General features: G+C 34.8%; 1 protein-coding gene across 10 annotated transcripts in view; it reads right to left on the reverse strand.

The window, feature by feature from the left end:
- Window positions 1-14140, reverse strand: part of LOC580601 (cytosolic carboxypeptidase 2) — a 65053-nt gene that overhangs the window by 5885 nt on the left and 45028 nt on the right. For 7 of the 10 annotated variants that reach the window (XM_030973689.1, XM_030973687.1, XM_030973688.1 and 4 more), the window contains 6 exons: window positions 13603-13727; window positions 12737-12926; window positions 12002-12125; window positions 11677-11721; window positions 6633-6764; window positions 1498-1623 (listed from right to left, as the gene is read on the reverse strand). In XM_030973689.1, the coding sequence (XP_030829549.1) occupies window positions 1498-1623; window positions 6633-6764; window positions 11677-11721; window positions 12002-12125; window positions 12737-12926; window positions 13603-13727 (742 nt within the window). Of the gene's footprint in view, window positions 1-1497; window positions 1624-3879; window positions 4688-6632; window positions 6765-10397; window positions 10554-11676; window positions 11722-12001; window positions 12126-12736; window positions 12927-13602; window positions 13728-14140 lie in introns of those variants that run through there. The other 3 variants (XM_030973696.1, XM_030973697.1, XM_030973690.1) reach the window with 3 other exon arrangements.

A 14140-nucleotide genomic window follows, 5' to 3' on the forward strand; every position in this document is an offset into this window, starting at 1 on the left:
TGGTTGTCGTGGTGATGCATGAAGGAATGATGTTCATTTCAAATGGTTGCATGAGAAACGGTGGGCGAATCAATTTGGAAGGAGGGATGAATGGGATAAAAACAAAAATGGAATTAAATTAGTCATGGGTTGACTGGAGGTTAAAGGAGGATCAAAAACTGGCATCGAACAAATTCAAAATATTTTCTGCTAAATACTTAAAGACTTTAAGATGCTTTCTGATGATTGATATAAAGTGAAGTTATAATTGCCAGCACATAAAACAATTGAGGTTTAATATAAAGCTTTTCCTCGAAATAAAGAAGATGAAAACATTTTACTTTGGTTTGTTCTCTACATTTGATTTCCTACTTTGTATCGCATGTTTTAGCCATCACGAAATATACAGGAGGAATTTTTCTTTTGTTTTTTAATCACATCTACTCTATAATATGCTTTACATTTTTACATTTTTAACTCTATCACACATTTAATTCTATTGGTTTAAAGAAGTGTTGTTTTTTATGTTGTTTTGTTTTGTTTTGTTTTTTCAAACACAAGAGTTAGAAATACCATCACCATTTGAGGTCGACATGAAATGAATAGTTAATATGCCTCCAAAGATCCAAATAAACAACAAAGTGGAGAGAGTGATACGGGTACATGAAGCTCCAATAACTTTCATTCTTGTTAAAAGCATAGTTCCAACCAGAATCAAATGACAGATACATGTAGCTATCAATTTACAAGTACATGTAGGTTTTGTGTAAATGCCAAAAATATCAACTCACATTTGTTCTGTAGTTGAATAGCCTACAGGCCTTCTTTATGCAACTCACATTTAAATAGATTATCAAATTGAAATTAATTCTAAGGAGTGAGCATGTCTTTTGTCCTGACCCATCTTTTGATTTACAATTGTTTTACAATCCATGGATTTGGGGTAGCATTCTAAACAGATTCTAAAACTCAGGCTCTAGCAACAATAGCTCTCCAATTAATTTTCTACCCGTTCCTCACTTTAACCTCAGAACCCAACACTATCACTAAACATAAACCTGACCCTAAACCTAACCCTGAACCCAATCCTAACCCAAACCCTGTCTTTAGGTCTGTCTTCATCAGCTCGAGTCTGCCAAATAACCCGCTATTTTAACTATCCCGCAGTTGCAATAAGAGGGATATTTGGTAGATTAAAATATCCTGAGAAATCTTGGTCTTATTTCCAAAATGTCCCATTATTTGGGAAATAGCGGGCTAATTTGCTAGTTTGTGATGAGCGTCTGGTGAAAACGCAATTTTGAGCTTCGGGATAATATCACGAGTCTGAAAATAGCGGGTAATTTGGCAAACTCGAGCTGATGAAGACAGGCCTAATCCTAACCTAATCCCTGTCTTTGACAAGATAAAGCTTGGAGCAAATATTGCAGAGAGCATTGAAATAGCACATCACATCCAGAAATAAATACAGCCGGCCAAACCAATGATTATTCAAAGATAAAGCTCCATCTGACGTACCTTGGCCCTTTCTTGTATCCTCTCTTGAGAAAACATGGGGATGCCATGATTGGTACGTTTGGCGTAGCGGTTCACAAACGGAGGGTGCTTCTTGAGGGCCTGTGTGCATTTACCGATTCGGAAGGTCTGTGTGTGTACCAAAGGGGAGGGGGAAGGGGGAGAGACATGAAAATAATTAATAATACGGGGATTGCATGATATAGGGTATGAGGAATCAACATGGGAAGCAGAAAAAATTGAAAAAAGATACATGAAAAATGCTAATTTTTTTCTTCCAAGGTCAAACTCTATGCACACTGCTTTGACATTTGTTTTTAAGAATTATATTCACATTTACAACATCACATGTTAAACTAGAAACTTGAACACCAGCAATCCTACATTAAAAATACATATAGAACAGATTTCAATTTGGCTTTAGGTATACATTTGTATTGAAAAGAAAAATGTTACAAAATGGTACATTATCTGCTTTGAAATAGCCATCCTGCATACAATACAAAATCAAATTTCATTCCTTTTCCAATACTGTCAGTGCTTACCAATTATATATTTGATGAGCATCAAATGAGAAAGTGGAGCAGATGAAAAATAATACATGATAGACATGGTACTTTTAACTTCATATTGTAATACATACATTATGTTACCATCTCACGCACACATTAGTTTTATTAGACATATGAAGTCATTTAATTTTTTTATTATTCAATTCAGAATATGAACATACAGGCATTTGCTCGCAATTAAAATGTGGAACAGCATAGAAATTGCTTTTTGACATGAAGTTATGATTAAAAATACAGCTATTTAATATTCAATACTTTTGCATAGAGGCATAATAGTGATATGCGCTATGTAAGTACATGTATGGTATATTATTAATTTAAAAGCTTTTAAGTGAAAAAATATAATTGCATTTATACTCATATGACATTGCATCATTTCTTTGCAGTTTCGAATGTCATTGCATTTTTCAAATAAATGGATTAGTAGATCAAGGTTTTGTTTTATAAAGAGTCGCAATTGATCCTTATCGATTAACTTTTGTAGATAACAAATACTGTATTTTAGGATCAATCTGATCACTCTGTAAGACAAAGCCTGATTTTGAACAGAATGTTTACTTTTGTTAGGCTTGTATGAAGTGGTAGGATAAATCACTAGTTGTGCAGCTATCATAAACTATGTGCATTATCAATCTAATCAATTGCAGTACTCTATATTAAAGACAAAGCCTGATTTTCAATGGAATGGTTACTTTTGTTAGGCTTGTATGATGAATCAGTGATAGACTGTGTGCATTATGCAGCATTCTTTTGAAGATGGTAGCATTGATTAAATATATATACCCATTATATAAAGAACTAATGTTGAAATGTATGATATATGTGAGCCCCTACAGCAATTCATGTAAATGTAGTTAGCAACGTATGACTTCATATCTAATGCAAGCACAAGTTTGTCCATGGAGTTGCATTATATTTCTTAGACTACAACTGTAATATTTTTGTCTATTTACAAGTTATTATTTATTTATATGACCAACCAACAAGACAGCATGAACATTATGTTATATAACTTATATCACATAACACACAAAGTACAGGCATGTACTGCAGCAAAGTCAAAATGTATTCCAAATTACTATAATTTTTATAACATCAATTTAGAGTTAGGGATGTTCTTGTCATTATGACTAATGCATATATACATGAATATATTTCATTATTTTATTTTACGATTCAATGCTACTATCTTTAACAGTGCCGCACATGATGATGACTGACTATAGTTAATTGTGGTTTAGTGCATTGCTACTTTCAACCAAAATAAAGTGCATCGGAAAGATATGTATAGCAGTGATGCCATGTCTACATAATCAATAAACAGGATTTTACACTTTCACTTGAATTATTCAGTATTGAAGTATTCATTAATCAGTTGAGTTATTAAATGAATTCACTCGATCATTACATTTTAATATCAATCATATCTAACTACTGAAATCACATATCCATCATCTATATGTATATCACACAACCTGATAGGTCTACATTCTATTCAGCAACTACGCAATAAACATATCATTTTAATAGATCAAACAATATCTACATCACTCGATTTACTGATTAATCACATAAATAATTACACTCTTTAAAGCCAGAATTCAAAATGAAGGTTTAATTTTTCATGATGTGGTCTAAATGTTTTATTTATTTTCTCATATTTCAATGAGGGACTTTGAGGAACCATCTTTTTCAGGGACATATCTACGACATTCTTCTATACTATCATGAAAAGAAGGAAGTTCACAAATTATTGTTCAACTTTCTCGAATCAGCACAACCATCTATTTATATCTGCACCACAGACTGAAATAAATGTTTACACTGAATTTGCAAATAATGGGGACTATATAATACCCTTCCAGAATTTTGAACCACAGTTTAAGATAAACCTTATTCATGAACTCAGGCCTAAAGACTAAGAGTAATTCAGATCAAAATTGCCAATCACCCATGAGAAAAATAGAATTGTGATTTGAATGTGCTTAAATTGTTTCATCTATAGAACACCCACCATGTTGATTTAGTTAACTAAGTTAAATACATTCTCCCTATCAGAGTGTTTTGAAGGTTTCCAAGGTGAACTTGTGAAGACTAGAAGTTATTAAATAAGATACACATATCACGTTAGCCCAAGCTAGTTCACTCAGTGCAAATCCACACCACTCGACGTGTCAAATATCGTAAAAAGGGTCCTCTACATTTTCATCTGGTGCTTCGGGTCCGTAGACGAGGTACTGGTTGGCCTCTCCCAGCTCTGTGACGCACCTGTCCCTCTCTTGGCGGCCTAACCTGCCTGGCACTTCCATAGTCTTGGGTTTGACGAGTCGGTAGAGGGTGGATGTGCCCTCACGCCCGTAGAGCTGGGGCAGCTTCTTACCCAATAACCCGGACCTGCTCTTGCCGTGGTAGGTACTTTGGAAGGGGCGGACATCCATGTGCAGGCCATGCAGGCTTGCGTTGGCGGAGTGGGCGGAGTTGGCTAGCATGCGGGTGTCGTGGATCGGTAGTAAATCGTACTGCCGGGCTTCGATGCGGAGGGCGTTGGATTCAGGGGCGAGGTTGAACACTTTTGCCTCGCCTTCTGATTTCAAGGTTATATTGAGGTGCTTTTTAGCATCCTATGATTATGTTTGTGGGCGGGGTCGGTATCCATGGCAAGCAATGGTGGAAATGGAAAATACATACATTGAATAAAGCTATTCTGACACAGTACAGCCTTGCATCATTATTATAAATGCATAACATTTAACTAAAACTAATGCATTACTCAAGTAATTCAAGATTTACCTTGGGCAGAAGGCAATCACTACATACATTCAAAGTGTCTATGGCCTCATTTCCCAGCCAATTAATTGTTGAAAATCATCATGAATGGATACAGATATAATAACTAATAATAACGAATCAACCCATCACCGAACACAAAAGAAGCAAACCTCACACTCAAGCTGAACCTGAATACAAATTGCAAATTGCTTTCATGCAGTTTCTTTCTTTTTATACACCTTAATACAAACCCCAAACTAATTTGACATTCCTTTTTGTTTTTTCTTTTTCTAAGCAAATATGTGTGCATGCACACAAGGCAAACAAAACACTGCAAAAAGGAAACAGATTTTGAAGTCAAGCTTGATTGCATTTCAGAAGGAAAGATTTAAGGAAAGAGAATAAACCAAGCAAAGATGTGGATAGTGCATTATTGCTCTGAGGAGTAGGATATATACATTTTTAGTTATTCATCAAATGAAATAAAGACAAAAGCAATGATAGCTTTTTAGGAAAAAAATAGAAAAAAGGCATAAACATTATAATATAGAAGACAGAGAGCAAGACAGATTTCTATTTTATTGTAGGGATGATAAAGACAAAGACAAAGCTCCTTTAAAGTCAAGGGAAGAGCAACCAAAGCCTTTGAAGTTTGAAGAATTGAAGGCCATCACAAACATAGCAGGTGTCTTTGCAGTTTAGCACTGCATGGTGGTGAAGAGAGGAAAAATGGAGAAGAATCAAAGAGCACACACTCAACCTTTTTTGCGCCATCGTAGTGCAACGAGAAGAAAGAAAATGAGAAGGATAGATCAAACAGTCCAGCAGCAGATTTTTCTTTCAAGTAGGATTCTCAGCCCAGAGGAAAAAACAGCAAATGTTTTGCAATCCTGCACATAAGCTATTAGCAAGTACCGTAGGCATTTTCACATACACCATTGAGGTAGAATACTTTATCCGTGCTTTAATCAGACCCAAAGACTGAGACTGAAATAACCCTGTAGTTTTTGTTTTTTCGTACTTTATCCCCTGCATAATTCAATGTGTATCAAGCATATTTCCTTAAGATGCATGCACACTTTAATTATCCAGGATTTTAAAACCCATTTTCTGATCCTAAATTATAATTCATGTGGTAATATAGGAGAGAGAGAAATTACTGGACTAAATTTTAATTTAAAAAAAAAATAATAATTAGGACATAAATGGTATTAGTTGGTCAAATTACTGTTACATCAAGGAATGATAGACCATGTATGCATCAGACTAATTGGCAGTTAACCATTCTGATTATGTTGTACCCTCTATTAAAATGTAGGTAAAAGTTCAACCTCGCGTGGGTGAGAAAATGCCTAATGGAGTTATTGCAATCTGATGTCACAGAGGTCCATCTTTATTTCCAATCTAATTGGGAAAATAGTCAGAGTTGGTGTTCTTAATTAAATCATTCTTCTAATTAGGACATATCTGTCTCATTATCTAAGGCCAGCTAAAAGCAAAATGTATGTTTAGAACAAAATTTTGTTTGAAAAATTACCCAAATGTCACGGACTCTATCTGTAACTTTTCTACCAATTCCAAAAATGTCAAAAAATTCTTGTTGGGAAATAATCCTCCAACTTCCATTTGGATTTCAGCTTTTAGAATTCAATTTGTTTTCTCCGACACTAAACTTTTTATAACACTGTGAATCACTGTATTACCACATTGCAAAATCACAGCAGGGAAAATGGAGGGGGTAAAAAATTCACCCAAACAGCAGTATAAAAAATTCTGATGTTGAAAGTCCAGGCAAACCTGTAATCTAGAGATCGATGGCTGGCCCGGCGAGTCTACTTTGATCGCCTTTTCTGCATTCTCCTCGATGGCATCCGACACCCAGGATTGGACGAATGTGGGATTATGCCACATGCGTCTGCGTACCAACCTCTGAGATAGGATGTGCGGCAGAGAATGAGGTAGAGGAACAGGAGAAGAGAGGGGAGAAGAGGATAAGAGGAGAACTACACTAATTGTGTCAGGGCTCTTTCCCACTACCTCACAAATACTGATTCCCAAAACCTCACATCACAGGCACATGAATTGCCCTGCATGTTCACCTATGTTGCACAGGAAACTTCCTGTTGAATACAGCTGTGAATTTCATTATAGATTTTGAGGAGGAGGTATTTGTGAAGTGGGGATGAGCCCTTGCTGGGGGGCATTTCACAAAGCCTTTTTTCAATGACAAATTACAAAATTCAGTGACAAATCTGCTGATAACCAATCAGAAGCAAGGATTTCAGTAGCTTATAACAAAAAATGTGATTGTCGTTGATGACAAGTTTTGTGAAACGCCCCCCTGGTCTATTAGAAAAAAAGGGCTACTTCTACAAGGGAAATAGAGCATTCCCAAAACACCTACACCATATTACAGTCATATTTCCTTGTAGAGGATAGTGTTTTAAGTAACTAATCTAAATGTATTTGCTTAGGTCTAAAAATGAGATTGAAATGAGGGACTGGAGAGAAACAGATGACAATGGATAAGGATAGATTCCTAACAAGTACATACACCTCCAAGATTCAAAGAAATACTAAAAAAGGAATATAATAGAAGTGATATAGGATATCTACAGCCACATTGTAACATTGTAGCTATTTTAGGGCAGGTCCAAGCTATTTGCTTTGTGACGTACGGGACATTCAGAGACTTTAAGCAAGAAATAACAATGGATGAAATTATTTATATGACTATCTTTTGGTATGAGTCTGTGGCTATTATGGGCTAGTTCATTTGTGGAAAGTTTTAGTTCTGACCAATTCATAAATTAATTTTTAATGTAATTAATGTGCTGCGTGACGTACGGGACCAGAGAATTTCTGACTTTTTCAAAAATAAGTTCATCATAAAAGTTCTCTGAATTTATTAAGTTATGAGATTTATGGTAACGATATCTTAATTCATTATGGAATCAAGCATTAATCACAACTAATACCATATTTTTCTGACCTTTCGTTATTATGTAATATACCAAAACATAAATGTGTGCATGTGACGTACGGGACACGTGACGTACGGGACAACTTTTCCCTATGGGAAAATGCATTGAAATGGAGAATTTTCGTCAAAATTTGTTAAATGTGAACAATTTAAACTTAAATCAGTGACAATTAGAGTGTTTTAGATTCCAATTAGATCCTCTGACCATCACTTAATATCATCTGTGTTAATTTATGAGGTAAATCAATACAAATATTACTTTAACAAAGAAAACAAATTGAATTAATATTCATACACACTATATTACCATTGTTATTCCATTTACCCATCTATCATGTGCAGTCATGCTTCTTTTCTCATTTCTTTTATCCATTCCATTCAACACTGCAAAATATTTTTAAACAATAATTAATGAAGAAGATGAACTTGAACTTGAAAACTTTTATTTAAACTTGTTTGAAACACAGGGGCACACTCGGCACATCATATTTTGTCAAAGAACATTTCTTATGTTCTAAGTGTTTGTGAACAAAGATACATTAAAAATATGAAGTCTTTTCTTCATAGCTTGTTTGAATTATTTGATAGTAATATCATAGAATTTTGAAGAAATTCAAAGATAATACTGGACATATTGTCTTTTTTATATCCTTTTATCACAGATTACAACATGTATATGTTGCTGTCATATATTCAAGAATGTTGATGTACATTAATGTAGCCTACATGTTTGTGAAAGATGGATACAAAAATATAAATCTTGAATGTATTTCGTATTGATTAAAACATCTTATTAACACCACCATATATATAAGAAATTAGAACCCTAAAGGTTTGTGTGACCCTTTTCCACAATTCAAAAGATTAATTCAAAGCAAACTCAACAAAAATGCATGGGTGTAAAAGTGATACGAATCTTAAGTAGGTGAGAGTGTGAAATACTCAAAAAGGCTATCCTTCCTTAAAAGTTATGATTTAGTTTTTAGGAGATCAGAATTCCCGAGCTGGCTCCATAACATGTACAGTGCATGCTGTAATCCTTTACCATCATATATGACATTTAAATAGAATATAAAAAAACCTCACATGGACAGCTTGATAGCATACGTGTGCTATTCTTACCTGCAGCATCTATGAGTTGTAAAAGCTAGCTTCTGGTGCATCCACTACCATATAATTTCATTAGACTCATTTCAGGAACGAGTACACTATTATGATTTAGCATCCTGCCAATGTTGGAGACATCAACTGGCAAAATACCAAAGTTGATAATACCAGGGGTCTGGCTTGAAGACTAATTACATTAACAACAATTACATAAAACAACAACAAAAGTACAAACAAGTAAATTAAGGACCCAGTTGAAATGTTCATATATCCCTGTAATACAACAAGTTTCCTAACACAGTATATATTCTCCTTTTGGTCATTTCCTTTTTCACATCTCGCATTGGTTTTATATGGGGTTGTCCCGTACGTCACACACTTGTCCCGTACGTCACATTTCTTAATTTGATTATGTAATCAACACAGAATTTTTGAAATTTTTGTTAAACCTATTTTTTGTTAGGTATTCATCTAAATTAGAACTTCCTAGAATATCTTTAAAAAAAAAAAATATTTTCATAATTAAAATTAAACAAATTATGATCAAATTGTGACGTACGGGACATCACACTTTGGAACCTACCTCATTTGCATAATTAATTAATTTTGAAAGTTTTTCTATTTTTTTCTATTTTCTAGCATGATGGTCTTCATGTCCTGAGATATTTAATTTTAAACAAATAATTCAAATGAGATACAAAAATAAAAATGTAATGTCCCGTACGTCACGCTAATTAATACAAATCGAAGTTCGTGACCTTGGCACTCTTCGTATTTTGATAATTTTTTTAATTTTTTATCAGATTCATAAAATTCATAGTTTCAGCTTTAAAATGAGGTATAGTTTGTTAAATATATATAAAGATGAAATTTGACCCCCAGAGGGGACAATAGCTTGGACCTGCCCTTTAACTGATTAGTAAAAACTATCATTAAGTACTAACAGCTACACTGGTCAAATGAAGTGTGTAATTTCAAAGAAGGAGGAATCAAATGTATAATTGCAGATGTTGTAGGTGTAGCATTCTCCAAGAAACCCTGTGTCGTGGTTGCTAAAAGAGTGAAAGTGTGTTAAACCTACTCATTAACCTGTGTCGGTGTACAGTGTAGGGTTTTCTTACAAGACATGTCAGGCTTATTGCTTCTTGGGCTGGGGCATTTGCTTTGAGAAAAGATTCACTATCGCTTACGGTGCATTGTTAACCTCTCGTCTGGGCTTACACCCATCCTTTGCCCATGGACGATGGGTTGCATTAGGGATTTCACAAAACTCTTATGATGAGTTCATGTCATCAAAGCCTTTGCATTTAACCCATCGTAAGTGATATACCCAGCTACACTTGACAAGTTCTAAACTACATAAGATATGTGTGTAGGAAGTGATCCAAGAAAAGAGAGAGATGATGTGCTCCACAGTAACCATGGCAACCGATGCTCAGTGAAGAAGGGATGGACGTAACAAACAAACACACCTGACTACTGCCAGAGTCTGAGGGATTGTCAGTAGAATGATCATCGATCACCGATACCACATCCCTCATCTCCTCTTTCACTTCTTCTACTGGAACCGGCTTCTTCTTACTTTTGGTCGGCACAAGAGCCGGCCTTTTCAAGGATTCTGCCCCTTTCTGTCCCGCAGCATAAAGTGATCATTGAAATATCAACAGAATATTTATTTAAAGAAAATGGACAAGAACTAACTAACATTGCAAAGCTTTCAATATGAAAGGGTCATCAAGTAGTTATAATTGTGTTTTGTTATCAAACCCTCCACCTCTTTGCTTCTGCTGCACATTATCTAGGAGTAGCTTTAAATGAATATCTTTATACATGTAAATGCAAACGAAAAATTCAAGCAACGCATGGATACACATGTGAAATTGTTCTGCTTCAATGTTAACTTTTCCTCCAGATCCCATTCATTTCCAATATTAGTTTCTCTAATGCTGCCACAACTACAGAAGGACTAATTTCTACCACTCCTGCTACTGCTTGTAATTCTGCTTACACTACCTATTACACCTACAGTAGTTTATACACGATGTACATTCTCATGAATATGGTTATAATTCATGAAGTAATGACATGTAACGGACCGTTACGGTGCTCGATTACATTCTAATTTTGTTTGCTGACAACCGACACTAAAAGATAAATGCTAAATATATCACATTCACATCAAACAATACGACCCGTTTCTAAACGAAGTAAAGAGAAGACTATAGGTCAAACAATGTCTTTCTACATCATAAGCACACTTTGTTCCTTATGGATTACATTTTAAGTACGTTACAAAGATGTGATGCTCCTTGAACTTAAAAATTTGGTAAATGGTTAACACAAAGCAATGTACCATCAAATATTTGCTCCCTCGTGAGGTTATAAATACAATTTTTTTTTCAATTGGGACATACCTTTATTATACACTGCTTTTCGGCGATACATATCTGTTACTTGTTCATTCTAAAATATGAATTATCTTCTTGATACACACTACTAGCCAATTATTAAAAGACAATCTAATCACTGCTTCACTATTCTTTCCAGTCAGTCAATTAGTCACAAGCTACAGAATCAATCTGTCTAAATCTATCGTTCAAAATTGTCAGCTTCAGAATATTATAACATTAAATTAAATACTACAGAAGAGAGCAAACAATTAATGCAGGTCAGTACATGAAATGGTATGGATAAGATAGATACTCGAGAAGGATCTCTTTCTACATCATGACAGGAATTCAGACAGCTTACCTTCTTTTTGGATTGCTCCTCCGCGCTTGGATCTGGTTGGACCGCCTGAAAGAAATTCAATTACACTAATTTGTTTAAAATCTGGTCCTGTTATATTTGTATAGTTTGCAGTGTATGGATACTACCAGATTTCATGCTATGCTCTGAAAGTTGGATGTCAAACAACTTTGGTGCGGAATACATCTGAGTCGACGTTCTAACATGAAAATACTGTATCAGGATCTGTATCATCTCTCCGTCCCTTTTTCTACTGATCATATTTCCTCATTTTTTGCATCACCATTTCCCTAATCTTTTGTTTCTCACCAAGATCCCAGCTTCTTACCTCTTCACTCTTTGATCTTCCTTTCAGCTTCTTTTTCTTCTTCTTTTTCCTCACTTTGTCCTCATCTTCATCGTTCTGTCCTTTGGGCAGTTCAGACTCTGATGCACTGTCACTGTCACTGGTGCTAAACACATGAAATGGAATCACAGATAATAAGAACAACATCAACAAAAAAATTGATGGAGGAAATAATCATACCTGTCAAAGAGGAGTGACAATATTCTTACTTGTTAAAATCTGCGCGTCCAAATGGGATTTGGTTAAAACTAAGTCAGAGCGCTAGTACCCATTTCTAATCCTTTTCTTATCTCTCAGAAGACATTTACCATAATTTTAAGTATATTGTAAATTAAATTGAGCTTCACTTTTTTTTCATTTAAGTATAAGTAAAATGATACAGTTTATTGTTCATATCAAGAAATTTGATGTCCACTGGTTGGTACAATTAACACAATACATAACATCAAAATTGATCATCCTTCTACAATCGATACCATGAGAAAGGTTATCAAAAAAATGAGCATATCATTATTGTCATTATTATTATTATAATTATCATTATTTAAATTATTTATATAAGTCATTTAGTTACTTACTATCTGCATGTTATTTCTTATCCAATATTATTCATCAAATTATTACATGCAGTGCCATTGATATAGTGTGGCTAGATCATGTTCCATAAAGTAATTCATAATCTTGTCACATTCCTGTCATCCTAGCTGATCGACTTACTCTGATTCAGCAAACTCCTTGTTGATGTGAAGGTCAGCCAGAAGGTCAATACACCCCTGGATGGTCTCGGAGCTCAGCGTGTCTATCACCTTCAGCGCTGCCAGCTTGGACTTGGTCCTCTTGTCCAGCCCCGCCCACTCAGACCCGTCCTGGTCTGACTTGGCCCCGCCCTGCTTCTTGGACTTTTGTCCTGGGGAGAAAATAAAAATAATAATAATAATAATAATGTTAAAAACGTTGCTTATAAAGTGCTTACCAGTGAAGTCTCTAAGCGCGAAATCACGGGCAGATATGATGCAAGTGGTTGTATTAATGTACAAAATGTTTTAGTGATCAATTGTAATGAAAGATCACTTGCTTATAAAGAGGTTTATTTCTATTTCTTTTATATATTTAATCATTTATTCATACATTTATTTAGTCACCTACCTACCTATCTATTGATCTATTTATCTATCTATTTAATTATTTACTTATTCAGTATTCTTCAAACAGGGTAGCCCCGCAAGTAGTTTGAATACTGTTTTCTGGTGGTTCCTTTTAACATGACCAAAATAAAATATGTTCTTAGTTTCTTCTTGCACAGTGTCTCTCACTCAAAACTTTCATTCAAAGGACCTGTACATGAATACCATAGACAAATAAAGACCCATATCCTTAAAACTGTGACTCTTCCAGAAAGATAACATAGTACTGAATAATAATGTTTATGAAAGAGCACATTGGCATTACATACATGTATAGGGACTACTCCTTGCATATTTTAACAGAATAACACGTTCCACATTGCAAAAACACAAACAAAAATATAAGAACGTTGTCAAAAAGCAAGCTATAAAGCTGTTACACACCGACCCTCGACTCACCATGTTTGACTTCTTTGAGAGAAGAGAGATCTGGGAATGGGATGTTTGGGGGCAGCAGACCACGGCTGAGGAGGATGTGATGCGTGATCTCCTTCGTCAGCTCTAGAATCAACTCAGAATGAAGACTGTAGAAAAAAAAACATTTTAACCATTTTTTAGATCACTGATATGTTTATTTTCAGTTTGATTTAAACAGGGTTGCCTCTTCAGATAAAAAAAAAACTGCTGTCCTTGAGGGCCCGGATAAAAACAATACAAATAACATACACAAAAGTATTATGAAAAAGAACTTACCGGAGAAAGAAAAATATTTACAAAAGAAATCAAAGCATATGACACATGTAGTTCAGTGTTTTGAGACAAAATGCATCAAGAGGTTTCTGTTTTTAGGCCATTTCCATCGTACAGTACTTTAAGTGACGATTAATTTCGATTGCACATTATTTGAGCATGAACCACTCCTCTACTGTGAGTGATCAAAAAGGCCATGGAAGAAAGATGAACAACAACAAAATTTTGTTATTTGCTGGTAAAATAA

Source organism: Strongylocentrotus purpuratus, unplaced genomic scaffold, assembly GCF_000002235.5.
Source record: "Strongylocentrotus purpuratus isolate Spur 01 unplaced genomic scaffold, Spur_5.0 spur5_scaffold_7, whole genome shotgun sequence".
Lineage (NCBI taxonomy): Eukaryota > Metazoa > Echinodermata > Echinoidea > Camarodonta > Strongylocentrotidae > Strongylocentrotus > Strongylocentrotus purpuratus.